At 34.9% G+C, this 17,294-nt stretch overlaps 9 protein-coding genes and 2 non-coding genes across 12 annotated transcripts; 5 read left to right on the plus strand and 6 right to left on the minus strand.

The window, feature by feature from the left end:
• The first annotated feature begins 1,421 nt into the window (after window positions 1-1,421).
• On the plus strand, window positions 1,422-4,104 carry B0205.9 (SPK domain-containing protein). Its single transcript, NM_060405.6, has 7 exons — window positions 1,422-1,582; window positions 1,629-1,742; window positions 1,802-2,023; window positions 2,627-2,740; window positions 2,791-3,517; window positions 3,563-3,775; window positions 3,824-4,104. Exons 1-7 carry the CDS (start codon window positions 1,434-1,436, stop codon window positions 3,881-3,883), a joined length of 1,599 nt encoding a protein of 532 aa, NP_492806.1. The 5' UTR covers window positions 1,422-1,433; the 3' UTR covers window positions 3,884-4,104.
• A 664-nt stretch (window positions 4,105-4,768) lies between these two features.
• On the minus strand, window positions 4,769-6,744 carry srz-85 (Serpentine Receptor, class Z; the record flags this gene model as incomplete). 2 transcript variants are annotated; one of them, NM_001025790.1, is made up of 5 exons in its annotated part: window positions 4,769-5,020; window positions 5,405-5,569; window positions 5,612-5,909; window positions 5,960-6,087; window positions 6,598-6,744. In NM_001025790.1, 5 exons carry the CDS (start codon window positions 6,742-6,744, stop codon window positions 4,769-4,771), a joined length of 990 nt encoding a protein of 329 aa, NP_001020961.1. The 2 variants fall into 2 exon arrangements, with proteins under 2 accessions (NP_001020961.1, NP_001020960.1); NM_001025789.2 differs by lacking the exon at window positions 6,598-6,744 and having other exon boundaries at window positions 5,960-6,561.
• Window positions 5,087-5,194, plus strand: B0205.15. Its single transcript, NR_050518.1, has one exon. It is a non-coding gene; the product is annotated as a small nuclear RNA B0205.15 (small nuclear RNA).
• Window positions 6,696-7,994, plus strand: B0205.14 (CX domain-containing protein). The gene is made up of 3 exons (NM_001383723.1): window positions 6,696-6,771; window positions 7,523-7,600; window positions 7,785-7,994. The coding sequence occupies exons 2-3, from the start codon at window positions 7,526-7,528 to the stop codon at window positions 7,935-7,937; spliced, it is 228 nt and encodes a 75-aa protein (NP_001370301.1). The 5' UTR covers window positions 6,696-6,771; window positions 7,523-7,525; the 3' UTR covers window positions 7,938-7,994.
• Window positions 7,995-8,362: 368 nt separating this feature from the next.
• On the minus strand, window positions 8,363-9,367 carry B0205.13 (NADH dehydrogenase [ubiquinone] 1 alpha subcomplex subunit 1). Its single transcript, NM_001047165.6, has 2 exons — window positions 9,256-9,367; window positions 8,363-8,654 (listed from the first exon to the last, which is right to left on the minus strand). Exons 1-2 carry the CDS (start codon window positions 9,328-9,330, stop codon window positions 8,430-8,432), a joined length of 300 nt encoding a protein of 99 aa, NP_001040630.1. The 5' UTR covers window positions 9,331-9,367; the 3' UTR covers window positions 8,363-8,429.
• A 138-nt stretch (window positions 9,368-9,505) lies between these two features.
• B0205.8 (TFG domain-containing protein) lies at window positions 9,506-10,841 on the minus strand. The gene is made up of 4 exons (NM_060407.6): window positions 10,776-10,841; window positions 10,625-10,716; window positions 10,383-10,576; window positions 9,506-9,658 (listed from the first exon to the last, which is right to left on the minus strand). Exons 1-4 carry the CDS (start codon window positions 10,824-10,826, stop codon window positions 9,633-9,635), a joined length of 363 nt encoding a protein of 120 aa, NP_492808.1. The 5' UTR covers window positions 10,827-10,841; the 3' UTR covers window positions 9,506-9,632.
• A 229-nt stretch (window positions 10,842-11,070) lies between these two features.
• B0205.12 (YtxH domain-containing protein) lies at window positions 11,071-11,351 on the plus strand. Its single transcript, NM_001025788.2, has 2 exons — window positions 11,071-11,157; window positions 11,208-11,351. Exons 1-2 carry the CDS (start codon window positions 11,083-11,085, stop codon window positions 11,283-11,285), a joined length of 153 nt encoding a protein of 50 aa, NP_001020959.1. The 5' UTR covers window positions 11,071-11,082; the 3' UTR covers window positions 11,286-11,351.
• On the minus strand, window positions 11,320-13,032 carry rpn-10 (26S proteasome non-ATPase regulatory subunit 4). Its single transcript, NM_060408.5, has 4 exons — window positions 12,974-13,032; window positions 12,782-12,922; window positions 11,961-12,462; window positions 11,320-11,907 (listed from the first exon to the last, which is right to left on the minus strand). Exons 1-4 carry the CDS (start codon window positions 12,997-12,999, stop codon window positions 11,536-11,538), a joined length of 1,041 nt encoding a protein of 346 aa, NP_492809.1. The 5' UTR covers window positions 13,000-13,032; the 3' UTR covers window positions 11,320-11,535.
• Window positions 13,033-13,150: 118 nt separating this feature from the next.
• mrpl-9 (Large ribosomal subunit protein bL9m) lies at window positions 13,151-14,274 on the minus strand. The gene is made up of 5 exons (NM_060409.8): window positions 14,207-14,274; window positions 13,996-14,161; window positions 13,821-13,945; window positions 13,449-13,772; window positions 13,151-13,401 (listed from the first exon to the last, which is right to left on the minus strand). Exons 1-5 carry the CDS (start codon window positions 14,264-14,266, stop codon window positions 13,246-13,248), a joined length of 831 nt encoding a protein of 276 aa, NP_492810.2. The 5' UTR covers window positions 14,267-14,274; the 3' UTR covers window positions 13,151-13,245.
• A 355-nt stretch (window positions 14,275-14,629) lies between these two features.
• On the plus strand, window positions 14,630-17,223 carry kin-3 (Casein kinase II subunit alpha). Its single transcript, NM_060410.5, has 8 exons — window positions 14,630-14,685; window positions 14,929-15,099; window positions 15,159-15,286; window positions 15,336-15,420; window positions 15,480-15,776; window positions 16,234-16,358; window positions 16,414-16,495; window positions 16,693-17,223. Exons 1-8 carry the CDS (start codon window positions 14,647-14,649, stop codon window positions 16,846-16,848), a joined length of 1,083 nt encoding a protein of 360 aa, NP_492811.1. The 5' UTR covers window positions 14,630-14,646; the 3' UTR covers window positions 16,849-17,223.
• On the minus strand, window positions 14,751-14,864 carry B0205.16. The gene has a single exon (NR_050519.1). It is a non-coding gene; the product is annotated as an Unclassified non-coding RNA B0205.16 (non-coding RNA).
• Window positions 17,224-17,294: the final 71 nt, after the last annotated feature.

A 17,294-nucleotide genomic window follows, 5' to 3' on the forward strand; every position in this document is an offset into this window, starting at 1 on the left:
GGAGATAGGAGCATCCAAAGTGTGAGGGCGCAGTAGAGCGGGTACTGTATCAAAGCACCCAATCTTCTACATCAAAAATCATCTTTTCAACATGGACGGATTTTTATGTATAATAGGTCAAAATGTGCGTATTAAAAATTGGAACAATCGTATTTTCTTAACTTTTTCAGTCCAAGCCAAATATTTTCTGAAAATTGCGAAAAACCTAAAAATTTGGTCATTTTAGTACTGTAGTCAACCTTCTAGATTTAATTTCATCTTACAACATTGACCAATTTTTATGCGTGATATGTCAAAATGTGCGTATTAAAAATTAGAACAATCGTATTTTTTCCGATTTTTGAGTCCAAGCCAAGTATTTCCTGAAAATTGCGAAAAACCTGAAAATTTGGTCATTTTAGTACTGTAGTCAACCTTCTAGATTTAATTTCATCTTTCAACATTGACCAATTTTTATGTGTGATATGTCAAAATGTGCGTATTAAAAAATAGAACAATCGTATTTTTTCCGATTTTTGAAATTTTTCATTTTACGGTCACTAGCTTCCGGAAAGTGCTGAAATTTTGAGCTGTAAATGTTTGATGTCAAAAAAAGTTTCTCTCATAACTTATTTATTGGGGTTTTTTTGTATTAACTCATTAATTGGGAATATATTGAATACATTTTACAAAAAAAATTTGGGAAAAAATCTTAAACTTGCTCGTTTTAGAGGGGAATGTGTAATATTATGTTCACTCTCTTCACTTATTTCAATGACACAACTATTCTGTGAAATTTATGCCAGACTGTAGAGGACAGTACTCTTTATCCGTTCCAATTGTTTCTTTTCAGAAATATGCATTTTCCTTTCTTCCCGACTCCTTCTAAGTGAGGTGGTTGAGCGCGCACTCTCGCCATGCTGTGGAGGTGAGAGACGCAGAGACCGCCTTTTTCTCTGCGCTCTCTCTGCGCATTTCTCGTGGTGGAGGCCGTGAGTGAGGCTGTCCCATCGATCCACTGCGCACAAAAATGTCGGGAAAATACTTTTCTTTTTAATTTGTGATGTTTTTGAATGCAATTTGCTTCTTTCTCCACTTAACTCAATAAATTTTTAGAATCTCGATAAAATATCAATTTTATAAATTACCATGAGAAAGCTATTTGAAAAATTATTAACAAATTTCACGAAAATCGACACTGAAAAATCAAAAAAACAATTATTCGAATTGCCCTGTGACGTCACAAATTATTAAAAAGTATTTTTTCGCCATTTCGTGCGCAGCGGAGAGATGGGACAACCTGACACCGCGTGATTTCATCGATTATATTTGTCTTCTTAATGCTTTTTTTTATAAAAGTGAATAAATCCCGTAATTTAACGATTTATTCGTTTTTTTCAAAAGTATTTAAAATATCTAATACCCTATTGTGCTCCATTTCAGGTTAACCAAACATGTCATACGACGCCAATCTCACGAAATACATGGATTTCCTCGTGAAAAAGACAAAGAATGCTGCTGAGCCAACGACGTTTAAAGAAATATTCGATGAATATAGCCGACTAGACCCTGATCGGAGTACATATTCAATGTGCTATGACAAGTTAGAGCTACATCTCACTGTTTGTATTTTAAAAATTTAAATTTAGATTTCATCATAGGCTTGCACCAATAATGAATGAATTGAACACCTACAGTATCAGGGAAAGAGTTCGAGTAATGCTCACAATGGGTGGAAAAGTTTCCAAAGATTTCCTAACGACGTAGGTTTTAAGAGTGCTGTCGGAAATGTAAAAAGGATAAAGAGAAAGACAATTTGCAGAATTGAAAAGCTGGGAACTGTCCAACTCGATGAGAAGAGAAGAATCCTAAAATATGCCTCGAAGGACGGAAAATTCAAAATAGAAGGTGCACGGTCCGAATTCATGGACTTTCTTATCCAACAGACCAGAGATGCAGTTAGACCGATGACATCGACCTCAATTGCCAAGGAGTTCTGCCGTATCAAGGATCGCCAGGTTTCAGTTGATACGTTTAATAAAAAGTGAGTTTTAAAGAGTAGAGAAGGGAAGAGAAGAGGAGAAGCGCCAGTGGGGATTTTGTCTAAATATACTTATAATGACCCAAAACGACCGAATATCATAATAAAACACTTCAAAAAATTGTTGATTTTTCATAATTTCTTTTTGGCAAATTGCCAAAATTTTGAAAAAAACGAGCTTTTGAGGAAATTTAGAGAAATGTCGCATGTTTTGACCGCTACAATGTTTTAATAAAAATAATTTAAACAAAATTAAAACATAAGAAATGAATATATTTACATTTGAATATATAAAAAATAATTTTTATTTTTGTCGATTTCCAAAATTATGAGTGGCAAAAAGTGAGTAATTGCCACTTTTTGACAATGAATAAAAATTTTTCAAAATTTTTTTGAAAAGTTTTATCATGATATTTGGTCCATTTGGGATCAAAGGAGTGGTTTCTAACAATTTCCCCACTGGGGCTGCTCCACCTTTAATATCTCTTGAATGAAAATTGTTTTCCCACATTTTTCGAATTTTGAATAGTTTTTTTTCTTCAATTTTCCACAAGTTGAAGCCACTTGTAGAGCAATTTCGCTATTGATAATTCAACTATATTCTAGATTTCGTCGAAATCTGGCACCAAATATGAGTCGATGGAGCAGCTACCTACTCGGAGATCGGATTCGGATGATGTTTGTATTAAAAGGGACAGTGAGAACTGATTTTCTTGCCGAGTAAGAAACAGTTGAACTTGAAATTAAAAAAAACTTAAATGAATTTTCAGAATTGAAAAATCTGGCACCGTTCAACTGGATGACCAGCGCCGAATTGTCAGATATGCATCAAATGATGGAATGATAGAGTTGGAAGAGAAGACGTCGGGAGTGAAGAGAAGAAGGTCGACCAAATCCAGCAATACACCTACAAAAAGACGCGAAATCACTGAGAATGAGTTGTCTGACACGGATGATGTAGAAGTTATGGAAATAGTTGATGGCTACGTGGAACAGGAATCTGCATCGTTTGATTTCGAGGAATTGGTCAATCGAGAAGCGTCATACAATCTGGATCAAGGGCACCTCTACCGTGAGATTCTAGAGGCTCCACTCCTTGAAAATCGAGATTCCAAATTCAATCCTTTCAATGCAAAGAGTGGTCGGCAGGCAGAGGTTCAAAGATCTGGAACTTTTTTAAACGAATCGGAAGGTACTTCTACAAATGCACAAGAATCTTTCGTCTTCCGTGGCTTCTTGAAGCAGGAGCCTGTATTTGAGCAATTCCATATTCAAAACATGTCAAACAACCTGGTGAATCTACCCATTCCACCAGAGATTGAGGAAACCCCAGTTCAAGAAGGTCACCATGTTGAGCCATCGGGAATCACTGGATCTGACGGGATTAGACTTCACAAGTTTTTGAATTCGTTAGAACTCATGCTCACATCTCTCGAATCAGATACTCTAAACGATTTAATGCAAGAGATTGAAGAGATTCGCCGTCGAACAGATGAGGTAGTTGAAGAATCAAATTTTCCAATAAATTATCTTTTTTTTCAGATTCTTCCATCGGAGCTAGTGATTACTACCCTCCAGACATTCTTTTTGGGAATCACTCGAAAGTTTCGGCCGGAAACCTCAGCACCGAGCAAATCAGCAAAAGAGTGTCTGAGAATCTTCAAATATGCTCTCCTTTGGCTTAAAAACCCGTTGCTTTACGATCTACAAAAGAGAGTTCAGGACGAAATTGAAAATCACGAAGCGGATGGAAAGGTATTAGATTGAGTTATTAACCAATCAAAATTATATTTAAATATTCAGGTTCTCCTAATCGCTGACGTCCAGCAAGGTATTCGCAATATTCTTTTCACTGTTGTTTAATTCACCTGTACTTTTCATAATTATCCTTTTTTCTCGTGATTTCACCATGACTCTATTCACCTTTTACGGTTTCGTTTTTTTTCCAATTTTTTAAGAGCCCTCCACTGTTAATTCTACTGTTATATGACTGGTATTTTTCTCACAAATTGAACGGTTTTACGATTTATTTAAGTTTCTATCACTGAAAAATCTTTGATAATAAATCGGAAGTTAATTTTTTTTATAGAATGGATAGATCAATTGTCACAAGTGAAATACATCACATTGTTTCATTAATTTAAAATCTTTTTTCCTTTATTATAAAATCAATAAAAGAGCGGAAATAACAATCTGCATCAACATTAAGTGCGGCACAGAAATGTGGGCGGGGTTAAAAGGCAAAAGTGCGGAAATTCAAATGAAGAAATTAGCAAAATTTAACAATTCTCCAAAACCAGTGGTTTTTCAATGTTATAGAATTTTTTAAATATTAACTGTTTAAGTTCTTTAACCAGGCTGAGCGTGCTGACGTCACAATTTTTGGCAAAGAAAATCCCACATTTTTTGTAGATCAATCCAAAATGGGACTCTTTGACACGATGATCTGAATTGTATTATGTAAGAAATTAAATAGTTTTCTCATAATTTTAGGTTTCAAAAATGTATGATCTAAAATTCTAGTAAACCTTGAATTTGACTTTTTTTGGAAGATACATTGACTAGACGTTTACCGTCGTCATCCAAAACTTGTGTTTTATTCATTTTCGATTTGGAATACTTCTGATAGAAATTTCAATTTATTCCAGCTGTTAAAAGTACGTACACACTTATCACCTGTTACTTTTCCCAACCAGCAAGAACGTTTGTTAACAGAATTAATTTGTAAATACTAAGCCAATTATGGTTTTATGTGACAACGGGAACTAAAAACACTTGTGGGTGCACCACATTACGTCCCGTGCACCCAAAAATAACTGCAAAGAACTTTTTGAAATTGAACGATGTTAATAATATTTTCAAATTATTTCTGTTGCAGCCCAAATAGGATATTTGAATTATTATAGGTGTTGTTAAGCCATCAAATGCAATTGTACCAGCTATTAAATATATTATTAAGTTTTCTGCAGTGGATATAAATATTATTAGCATAATAACCATCTGAAATTAAAAATTTAGAGGGCTTTTCTTATCGATATGGGCTTCTCTATGTGTATTGTTTTTTAAGCTCTTCCGAGAACATATACTAAAATTGGACTAATACAGAGAAGATTAGCATGGCCCCTGCGCAAGGATAACACGCAAAAGTAGACGTTCCAACCGACACGCCTCTTTAGTTGTTTTGAAAAATCGAAAAAAGTTCAAAAAAAGTTTACCTAACAATTTCTTGATATCGTTAAAAATTTCTCGAAAAAATGAACCAACAGATTCTTTCGAAGTTGCGCGAAAAAAAGGTTTTCAGTTATGTTTTTCCAGATTAATTTTTTTCAAATGTACATACTTTACCGTGCTCGTTTCTACATAAGAAATATATGGAAAACTTACAAATTTGAAGAACAAGACGAGTACACTCTGCCAAAACATGTAGTTATGAAGATAAATATGCTCTTCAGAACGTAGATTACTACTTTTCCAAAGACTTAAAATAATCGGAAAGTAGCAAACTGGACATAAGAATATGAGAATAATGTTCAAAATCATGTATGCCGTCTGCAATATGAAATTAAAAAAATACTATAATACACCACCTACTTGATAAAAGATAATAATAACATCAATTACTTCAAACGACAGAATAAACCAATGAGCCCAGTAAAGAAATATTCCAATCAGTTCATTTACAAAGAAAAATGCATACAAATACCAGATAAAGTCTGGTAAATTTCTTCTTGATAAAAACCGGGTGAAAATATGGAATGGGAAAAAATACTGGCAACAATTCTTGACAGTTAATAGAAAAACCAGCAAATGGAACATTTGATTAATGACAACTATGGTAAGAGCTGGTATTGTTATACATGTAACTGACAATATAATTAAAGGAATTTGACTGAAAAAAACTTTAGATTATTCCTTTGTTTATTCTTTTAGCATACTTACAAAATACTTGTCTCTCCAGGAGTGCTTGTTGTAGAAAATGTTAACAAACATGACATAAAAATTGTCAGTAAAAGAACATAAGACATTATAACCATTACAAAGAAATGATGGATTATTGATGGAAACGTCTGCAAGTAATTTATCTTTTTGCTCTCACTTGTGAGGAGTTTAGTGAAAATGTCTCCAAAACTGGGGATAATTAGGCGGGACATGCTCAGGAACAGGAAGCCACAGAGTGGGCAATTTGTTGTCAAATTTTTTTTCGATCAGCCAATTTGGGCAAAAATATTGAAGACTTCTGAAAATACGCGTGGTGTCAGGCTGTCCCATCACGACTTAACCTCTAGAAAATTCGGGGTAATTTGCTCAAAAAATGTGACGCCAGAACATTCTTAACCATGCGAAATAAGTTGAAAACTCTTCGTCGATATTCCCGCATTTTTTTGAGATCAATGTACATCAAACCGGAATGGGACACTCTGACACCGCGTGAAAATAGGTGAAAACTGAGTTTTCTATTTTTTATATGGTTCTTCCCCGCCTAGCCCTTAAAGGGTGTTGGGTGTAAAACTCGATAGAAACTTATCCGGCACAACTCTCACACAAAATTCAGTCAAATATTGTGTGTTTTATCTAACCATTTCTAGTTGTCGATTCACTTTGTGGACATAAAGATAAAATGGTAAAATAGTTAAATATAACATTATTGATAACCAAAAAAACGAAATTAATGCATGTGCAGAGAGGGGAATTTTTGAATCGATCAGCTCTTGTGTTACATTCATTGTTTGTGAGAATACAAACTACTCAAGGTACTTTTTTAAAATATATATTTCACCTGTTTTTCGAATTTTCCTAAAATCGACAATTGTTCTTTATAATCAACCAAATAATATGAGGTAAACGATTAAAATAGGCAATAAAGATGATAATCAAGGAAAAAATAACTTCCAAACTTCCATTTATTTTGAGGAATTAAATCGGCAGAACATTAGAGGAAATAAATTGGCAGAGCCCGTAGTTTATATTTTTTCTGAATATGAGCAATTTATTTATTGAGTTGCCCGTAACTTATATTACATATTACATATTATTACAATTTATATTGCATTTATATTACAAGACTAATTTTCAATTGACCCGTAGGGGTGCAAGACTAGTAGAGGCTGCAAGACTAATTTTCGAAGATCCAAAAGTTTTGTAAAGTTTACGATTTCTCGTCAAAAACATGACTTGAGACAGTCTAAATCATACAAAATACATACTTTCCCATTATTTTATCAATTATTTGAACACTTTTAATTGCTGATCTGGCCAAAAAAAATGGTGCAAGACTAATAGAGGCTGCAAGACTAATTTTCGATCGGTCCGTAGGGGTGCAAGACTAATAGAGGAAATAAGGGATCTAAAAATAATTTGTTCACTTGATGTCACAAACTCTAAAAACGTTTCTGTGTTTTTGTGATGCAACTGCCCCCTATTGCGAAACACTTCTAAAGTCCCCACCTACCTCGGTACGTATAAAATATGTTTAGACACACATGAGAATCTATAATATTTTAGAATATGTGTTTCATAACTCACGCTGTTGTTCTTGGTGTCGGGTATTGGATGGGAAAGCAGTATAGTCAAGGTTTTACTGTAAGTCTTCTTTTTAATTTTTAGGATCAAGAAATGTATGATATGTCAGAATGAGAATTCTAAAAATCATGTCCGCTTTATTATTATTGCATCCATTTACTCCATTTTTGTGCAATACTAATATAACCAATTTGGTATTTCTTAATTAATCAAATTTGATTTCATAGTATCGGCATTCTTTTAGGTTCGTCAACTGACAATTGACCCCACCAATCCGAATACTCAGGAATTTGTAATCCACGTGGAGAAGAAAGACGCAGAGAAGTGCGGATTCTGGAAAGCTTCAAGATGCTGTCAAGAGAATTTTCCAGTACCTGAAGAGAAGAAAGATAATTAATTTGAAGCATTGAAATATTTAAATAGTCGTGTGAATGAATAAATTATTATGGTTTAAGATACTTGTTGATGTAGATAAGTTTTTATAAATTTCTGATTGTGAGGTGTCCGAAGGCAGAAAATTTGGGTCCTGAAACGAACGAGGCTTTTCAGCAACAGTACCCCTTCATAATTTGGGTCTAGTTAGCAAAGTTTTTAGTAGATTTCAGGCAGTCATTTCTCACTATTTTTCTATTGTTTTTATTTATTTTCATGTCAAAATTTACATTTTACGCGTTGTTAAGAATTTTCCAATAAGAAGTTTTCATATGTATTGAAAATTATGAAAAATCAAGAGTACGGTGGGAAACGGTATCTGAAAAATTTCGCTTAATTCTAAAATTGTTCAGAAACAATTTGTTCTCTGATACGTGAGAGAAACAGAATATTCAAACCAAATTTATTTCAATTTTCGGGAAAAAATATTATTTACAAAATCTTAATCTTCTTCGTTTTATTGATTGGTTTCCACTTCCAAAAGTTCCACATTCTTCTTCGGAATCACTTGAGATGGCGCATTCTGACTATTTACAGTATTCTCAGTCCTATGATGATATTGATGCCAACACTGATGATGATGATTCCACCATGGATGTCCGAAAAATGGACCAGCACCTTCTTTTCGTTCAATGCGGAATGAAATTTCAGATGCATCCGGGTCGGTGGGAAGTTGGTGAATCTGGAAATATTTGGATGTTTTATTATCTAAATGTGATATTATGTGACTGTTTCCTTGCTGGGTCTCAACACGACAGAGATTTCTGCAATTTATAAAAGATGTGCGCTTTTAAGGAGTACTGTAATATTAAACTTTCGTTGCTGCGGAATTTTCATCGATTTATCATATTTTTTTCTCACGATTTGGTGAAAAATATGTTTTTTTTTTAATTTTTAATTGTAGTGTTTCAAAAAATAAATATTTTTGAAAAATGCTGGCAACAAAAAAAGTTTGAAGCTACAGTACTCTTTAAAGGCGCAGGCCTGTTTGTATTTAACAAAAGTTGTCGTGTCGTGGCCAGGTACTGTATTTTAGCGCAAAATTCATAAATTTTCGCGACTGTGCAATAAATAGTGTCTTTCCGAAACTCAGTTTGGCCCAAATTTCGGCCTTTAAAGGTACAGTAGTTTATCTTTTCATTAATTTTTTTGTGGAAAAAATACAGCAAAATAAGAAAATCAAAGAAAATTCCAAAAAAGAAAAGTACTGTGGTTTTTAAAGGCACACTCTCCTTTTCTCAACTCCCTAGAAATTTTGGGTCGTGCCGAGACCTAAAACTGACCTTATACCGGAAACAATACGATTTTCCAATCCAATAGCCAACACCAAGCATTGCAGCATGAGAGAAGAAGCCCATTGTTTTTCAAAATTTGAATAGTATCAAGAATAAATATTAATAATTCTTAATTTTCCATTCCGATTCTCTCTGTTTTTATAGTGTGTACAAAAGGGGTGGGGCGTCCTGGCCGCGATTGCGAAATATTTTGCATCACGAAAAGTGTGTGAGAGTGGAGTTTGTGTTGCTGGGATCAAAATGTGACGTTTATTGAAACGAATAAGTTACAGGATTTTAATAAACAAAAGTCAAAAGTAGAAAATTGACAATTAATAAAATATTTTTTTTTAATGAAAATCGGGAAAATTCAGGAAACGATGATTTTAGTCGTTGTACTGGCGGCGGCGATCTGAAAATTGATTTTTATTGGTTTAATATTGGAGTTTCATGACTAAAAATATCAGTTTTTGAAAAATTTTTGATTTTTCGCCTACTACTTTGAGTCCTGGCACGAGAGAAAGTTTTCAGCTACCGTACTCGTAAAACCACGGTACCTGGTCTCGACACAAAAATATTATGTTAAATGCAAAAAGTTGTGCGCCTTTAAAGAGTACTGTAGTTTCAAACTTTCGTTGTTGCCAGAATTTTTCAAAAATGGGAATTCAAAAATTTAAAAAAAGATAAACTTCAACAATTCATTTGAGAAAATATGAAAAATCGATTAAAACTTCTCAAACATAAAAGTTTTAAATTACAGTAATCTTTAAAGGTGCATATATTTTCGATTTAAACATAATATTTTCGTGGTGAGACCTTTTAGATTTAAAAGTCATATAATTTTGCGTGTTTTAAGTAATTTTTACAGCAAAATATCAGAAAATTGTTAAAAACGCAATAATGCGATGTTTGCTTTCGAAGAATACGATACTCGGGTTTTGTCACGATCAGTTTCTTTCGAGTTTTCCAGCGAGCAGGATTGAATTTATGAAAATTTGATGAAAATTCCACAAAAAACTCCTTCAGGTGCACTGTCTCGTTGAAATTGAAAAAAACGATTGTGTCGAGACCGGGTTTTGTATTTTTTGGGATAAAACTGATCTGAAATTCAAGTTTTTTTTCTAATTCTCTCTAACCTCCTCCTCTATACGGTTGTCGCTGTCCACCTCGATCTTGCCATCCACCACCACCACGATGCCCCCCACGATCCTGCCATCCACCTCGATATCCTCCACGTTGACCACCTCCTCGTGGAACCCAACCGCCTCGATTTGAATTGTCCCTGTGCTGATATCCACCACCACGTCCTCCGCCGAAATTTCCGCGATTTCTGAAATTTTAATAGAGATTTTTTGTATTTCATATAAAACCTATTTACCGATAGTTATTATTTCTTCTGGGCTCCCATGGATGAACAACGATCACTGGTTCGAATCCAGTTTCAGACATTTTCTTATATCGTTCATCGTTCTGCAATTTATTTGGGTTTTCTGTTGTCCAATCAGTTTAAATGAATAATTTAAATATACCTGAGAATATCGATCTTTGAAAAGTTCATCCAAGCTTGTACTTTCTGTCATATTCCTTTTATAAAGCTGAAAATAATAAAATTTCGGAAATTCCAATTAATTGAAGAGCGTTCGAAAAAGATTATCAGTAGAGCGCACTTGCTTTTTAAGCGGTGCGTCATTTTTTTGCTGATTTTATCGTGTTTCCTTTAAAATATTCAATTTAATTTAATTGCAATCTCAATTTACATAAAATTATGTTCTTAATGATTATTCCTAAATGTATCACATATTTTATCTCTGAAAAAATCAATAATTTCAGTAAAATATGGGTCTCTTCTCGCATCTCCTGACGATGGGGCTTGGAGCATACGCCGGAGCGTACTTTGCACAGAATTATGAGGTTATCTTTTATTTTGATTGATTATTGATAATTTATTCAACTGTTTTCAGTTACAAAAGCTTCCATCGGCCAGCGAGATGATGAAGAATGTGGAAGACTATCTGAAGCAATACAAAAAGGATCCATGACACCACTCCCATAATCAATCAATATCTAGAATCTAATCATGAATAAATTTATATTTGCCACAAAAAGTTTATTTTCACATCGGTCTGGATATACAGGAAAATACGTGATGAAAAATGAGAGATGGAATAAATTAGAATTACGCAGCGGGGAAGAAGAAGTTGGAGACTGAAAATCATTCACTTGGGGTGGCTGGATGGTGATTCAATAATAAATAGGATAAAATACAATAAAACAACTTCACAGGGACATTTATTTCTTCTCCTTGTCATCATCCTTCTCCGCATTTGCAGCAGGAAGATCGTCCACAATTTGCTGCAAAAGTTCTGGGTTGTTCATCAAATCATCAAGATTGTCTCCTCCAACTGCTGGAGCTCCATCCACATCCATTTGTTCGTGTTGTACTTGTGGCTGCTCAGCCGGAGCATTTTCCTGCATTGAAAGACGAAGAGCCCATTCCAATTGTTGCTCTTCAGTCATCGCTCCCATGTCCATTTCTTCCAATGGAACAGCAGCAGCCGCAGCAGCAACTTCGGCATCAGCTCCAGAATCCGCGGCACCTCCATTTGCAGCAGCGGCGGCGGCTTGACGAGCTCGTTCCTCTTCCATTGAGACACGAAGAGCCTAAAAAGAATAATAAAATGATTTTCCAACGCAACCAAAAAATAATTTCCTACTAAAGCCAAATCTGGATCATTTTCAACATCCATTCCGAATGCATTATCCATTCCGTTTCCACCTCCACCGAATGCAGCTTGCCCATCTTCATTTTTGCATACACTTGACTGCAACAACGCGTCTGTGAGGGAAGATCCTTGTGGAACAACGATCAAGGATGAGCCGCTGCCTTCTTTTCCGTTCAATGTGTCCACGAATGTTGAGAATTTCTCATGTCCATCGGATTCATTTTCACCGAACATGATGACGTCGCACAGAACCTTCTCTTTCTTCATTTTCTTTGCAATCTTCACGAGCTCATTCATTTCAATTTCCTCGAGAGGTGATCCGATGAAGAGAACAACGCGCATCTTATGATTACGGTTTTGACGATGTTTCAGAGCAAGATGAGCAATCTTGATACCGGCGATAAAGTTGCATTTTCCGAATGGCTCAATGGAATGATTCTTCATCATCAAACGTCCTTGTTCTGTGGACAGACTTGACAATACTTGAACACTGCTGAAAAGGAAAACATTGAAAAATTTCATGTGTTACCGGAAATCAGTGATTTTTGCGCCAAAAAACGGTACTGGGTCTCGACAGGACATTTTTCGCTAAATACAAACGGATGTGCACCTTTAAAGAATACTGTAACTTCAAACGTTGTTACTGAATTTTCATCGATTTTCCAATGAAAATTCTAGAACGGCGAAAGTTTGAAACTACCGTACTCCTCAAAGGGGCACACCTTTTTGCATTTAACAAAATATCTTCGTGTCGAGACCAGGTACCGTCATTTTAGCGCAAAAAAACGTTCGAGTTTGAGTAATATACGAACTTTGCCATTGACAGAATTCCAACAGCATTCTCCGGATTGGCACGCAACTTGCATTGTGTAACAAGATTTACTGCATCCTGTTGAGATTGGAGCCGAGTTGGTTGGAAATCTCCGTTGCGCATGTATTCCGAATTGTCGACACTGAAAAGTAAATAATATTGCCATTGTTCGTATTATTCAAGAAAAACTCACCAAATCATAGTACTTTCTTGAACCATTTTGGAAATGTGTTGAGCACCTTTGTATGAACTCTGTAGAATGTGAGAAATAAAATTAAATTTAAAACAGTTTGACGAATAAATGAAGGAAGATATTAAACGGTGATTAAACCGTGAGCAAATAAATTAAAAATTATTTGAAGAATCAAATACAAATAAAATCGATTTTTTTCAAACAACAAAACAAGAATAACAAAAATAAAGAATTGAAACACATTAAATCTAGTCTGATTGATTATTAGAATTCTAATGTGGAGTTGTTGGTGCATGCTCTTTCATGTGCTCGAAAATTGGGAAATCTTCCGTGAAATCGTTATTTTTACTGTACAATGGGAACTCTTTTCGGATGGAATATCGAGCCAATTCCTCGTCACGTGGTGTTGTCAGTGTAGGAGAAATCATCTGAAAAAGGGAAATTCAATAATTTTCTACAACTTTTCAATCTTTACCTGTTTGGATTCATCTACTGAAATATGTGTAATCCTTCCTAACATAGGAACAATGTATTGTTGATTTACAACAACGTAGAATCGGAATAGTTTTGCTTCGATATCAAAATTCGGGCCAGAAATTGGTTTAGCGGCGAGGAAAATTGTATTTTCAGCAACGAAAACTCCCATTTGACGAAGTGAGCTTTTTACAAGATTCCTATCAATCGTCCATTGATTTTCCATATTAACTTTGATTGGAATGACCATTTTTTGCAAATCTCGTCCAACCACTTTGAGCTCATATGGAATTCTGATTCGAGAAGCAAGTTCTTCAGCCATTCGCTGAAATTATTATTTGATTGAAAAATATAAATTAACATTAAAACCCACTGTTTTCATATCTGAATAGTACTTTAAATCAAACGGCGACGCGTAGACGGCTTTTTTAGATAATAGTAAATCCTTTCGGGCCAAAGTCCGATCCACACTAACCACATCGAACTGATGGCCAATTCCTGTAAAAATGAATTTTTTACATTTGCTTTCTTTTATTTTAAAAAACTACCTTCAACATCTTGAAGTAAAATCACATTAATCGGACCAGCGGATTTTTGTGTTTCGAACTCAACAACTTCGTATTTCTGGTAATCGTGGAAATCATTGGGATTTTTCTGTACTCCGCCGGGCGGTGTGACTTCTGGTTGGAATACTCGGCGCAATACCCATGTGTTCTGAAGAAAAACATAAAATAACTTATTAATTGCTTCAGAACTTACTCGGCTTGCCTGGCGATTAATATGTTGCACAAATCGATGAAGCTGTGAAGCTGAAAGCATAATTACCTGAAAATATCAATTTTAATTAAGTGTTTCGCTGAAAATAAAGTGATTTCATTCTAAAATACAGAAATAGATGAGAAAAGAAAATGCGCGCCGTTGTCGATGATGACAAATTTAAAGGCACACCGACTTTCGCAGCGGGAATATCTCACCACGCACGAGTTCACATTTGGTTTTTTCTCTGCGCTCTCTCGCATTTGCGTACTCTTTTCATGTTCTGGCATGTATTTTCAAAATTATTCGGGTTTTATCAGTTTTCCCGAGATTTTACTATTTCTACTGAAAATTTCGTTCTAATAATTCAATTATAACAGCCGTTTTGTCAAAACTTGCTCAAAAATAACGTGTTACTTGTTTCAGATCGTTATTCTTGGGAAATGCCTCCGATTCCTAGCCGGGCGAGGGTCTACGCCGAGGTGAGCAAGTTTGTATAGCCAGGAGTTAATTATTGAACAGAATATATTGCTCATACATAACTCACAATGACGGAATTAACGTTATCCGTTTAGTTGTGGAATACTGTGAAACACTGTACGCCACATTTGTTAGATTTTATAAATGTTCATAGGAATTTATAGTCTCGTAAAGAAAAACTATTTGTAAAAGTCACTAAATTATGTTTTTATGAGTTTATATATTATAAATCACAATTGTTTCAGGTGAATCCGTCGAGACCACGCGAGTACTGGGACTATGAGGCTCACATGATCGAATGGGGACAAATCGATGATTATCAGCTGGTACGCAAGTTGGGACGTGGAAAATATTCGGAGGTTTTTGAAGGATTCAAGATGAGCACTGACGAGAAAGTTGTTGTCAAGATTCTCAAGGTAAGTTTTACAAAAATAATTGTAATAAAGCTTTCAAAATGTAATTTGTTTGTTTTCAGCCAGTCAAAAAGAAGAAGATCAAGCGTGAGATTAAAATTTTGGAGAATCTTCGTGGCGGGACAAACATCATCACCCTCCTCGACGTCGTCAAGGATCCTATTTCGAGAACTCCGGCTCTTATTTTCGAGTTGGTTTACTATTTGAAGATTTTTAGAATTAATAATTTCTATTTGAAGGCATGTTAACAATTCGGACTTCAAGCAATTGTATCAAACCCTCAGTGACTATGATATCCGTTACTACCTCTACGAGCTCTTGAAGGTACTTTTTTCAGCTGTCCATTAATTTTTGAATTCATAACGTTTCAATTTATTCTCCAGGCTCTCGACTTCTGCCATTCTCAAGGAATTATGCACAGAGATGTTAAGCCGCACAATGTGATGATTGACGCCGAAAAACGGGAACTTCGATTAATAGATTGGGGATTAGCCGAATTCTATCATCCAAGACAGGACTATAATGTTCGTGTTGCTTCTAGATATTTCAAGGGACCCGAGCTTCTTGTCGATTATCAATGTTACGATTATTCGTTGGATATGTGGAGTTTGGGATGCATGTTGGCTAGTATGATCTTCAGGAAGGAACCATTCTTCCACGGCCATGATAACTACGATCAGGTAAGCACTTTAAGCTGAAGTAGCAAAGAACCGCAAATCCACAAATTTCATTAAAATCCAATATTGGAATATAGAAAACATTTGATTTATCTGATTATGGCTTTTATTTCAGTGAGAACAATGGGGAAAAACGCTTAAAAAATTACCGGAAAGTTTAAAATTTCCGAAAAAAACCGAAAATTTTCCAATTTTGAGCATTTTTCAATTGTTCCAGCTGCAAAAAACTATTTTCAGATAAAGAAATTATTTTTTTGAATTCCATAGCTAAAATTTTACTGATAAGTTTGGCTTATTCCGTAGAATTTCTTGCCGGCGATTGATTCGCACCCCTGAGCTGAAATTTAAATGAATAAATAATATTGTCAGGTATTTATTAAATATTCATCAATAATTTTTATGATTTTTAATATTTTATAAATTCACGAAATCTGATTTTCTTATAAAAAGTTTTTTGCAGCTAGTCCGCATTGCAAAGGTATTGGGAACTGATGAGCTTTACGAGTACATTGCGAGATATCACATTGATCTCGATCCACGCTTCAACGATATTCTCGGGCGACACTCAAGAAAACGCTGGGAAAGGTATATTTTGATCGAAGCGAAGTTTCATGTTTTTCTTAAAATTCATTTGTTGTAGATTTATCCACGCTGAAAATCAACATCTTGTCACCCCAGAGGCTCTTGATTTCCTTGATAAACTTCTTCGCTACGATCACGCGGTAAGAATCGGAAAAAAGAGAAATTACACCAAATTAGTTACTGAAAACCAGTTTTAACAAGAACACAGAGAAATAAAAACAATTTTCACTTGTTTTATTGAAAAAAAAGACATTTGATACTCGAAACTAACTATAAATACTTTTATTTGTTAAATTAATTTATTTCCAGAACTTTTAATAAATTTCACCATATTCAGGAACGCCTAACTGCTCAAGAGGCCATGGGTCACGAATACTTCCGCCCAGTTGTTGAAGCACATGCTCGTGCCAATGGAACTGAACAAGCTGACGGACAGGGTGCATCGAATTCCGCTTCTTCTCAATCCTCCGATGCCAAAATTGACGGCGCTTAAAATTTCTTTCTATTTTTTTTTTAATTTTCCTGTTGACTATTTCCTTTTTTATTAATTTCCACACCACTCCTCTCCATCATTATTCCTTTGCTCTAAAAATTGGCTAAGATATTAAATCTTCCCCGCTTCTCCGAAAATTTCCCTCTACGTACCACAAAAGTGCCTAATCTTTTCGTGAGAAACGTTCTTTGCAAATTCTATTTTTAGGATTTTTTTGTGTAATTCATGCCTCTGAAATTCCGTTTCAATTTTAAATCTTTTTTGTCCCATTTCATATTGTTCTCCTTCTTCTCCCCTTTCCTCTTCCTCAAACAACCACAATCATCATTTTTATAAATCGAATCACAGTTCGTGAGAAAAAAAACTGTTACTTGTAATCAATATTGTCTTTGGTTTGAAAAACCTACTATTGTTCCTATGTTGAGTTGTGAACTATGTTCACTTTT

The sequence above is a fragment of the Caenorhabditis elegans genome, chromosome I (assembly GCF_000002985.6).
Source record: "Caenorhabditis elegans chromosome I".
Lineage (NCBI taxonomy): Eukaryota > Metazoa > Nematoda > Chromadorea > Rhabditida > Rhabditidae > Caenorhabditis > Caenorhabditis elegans.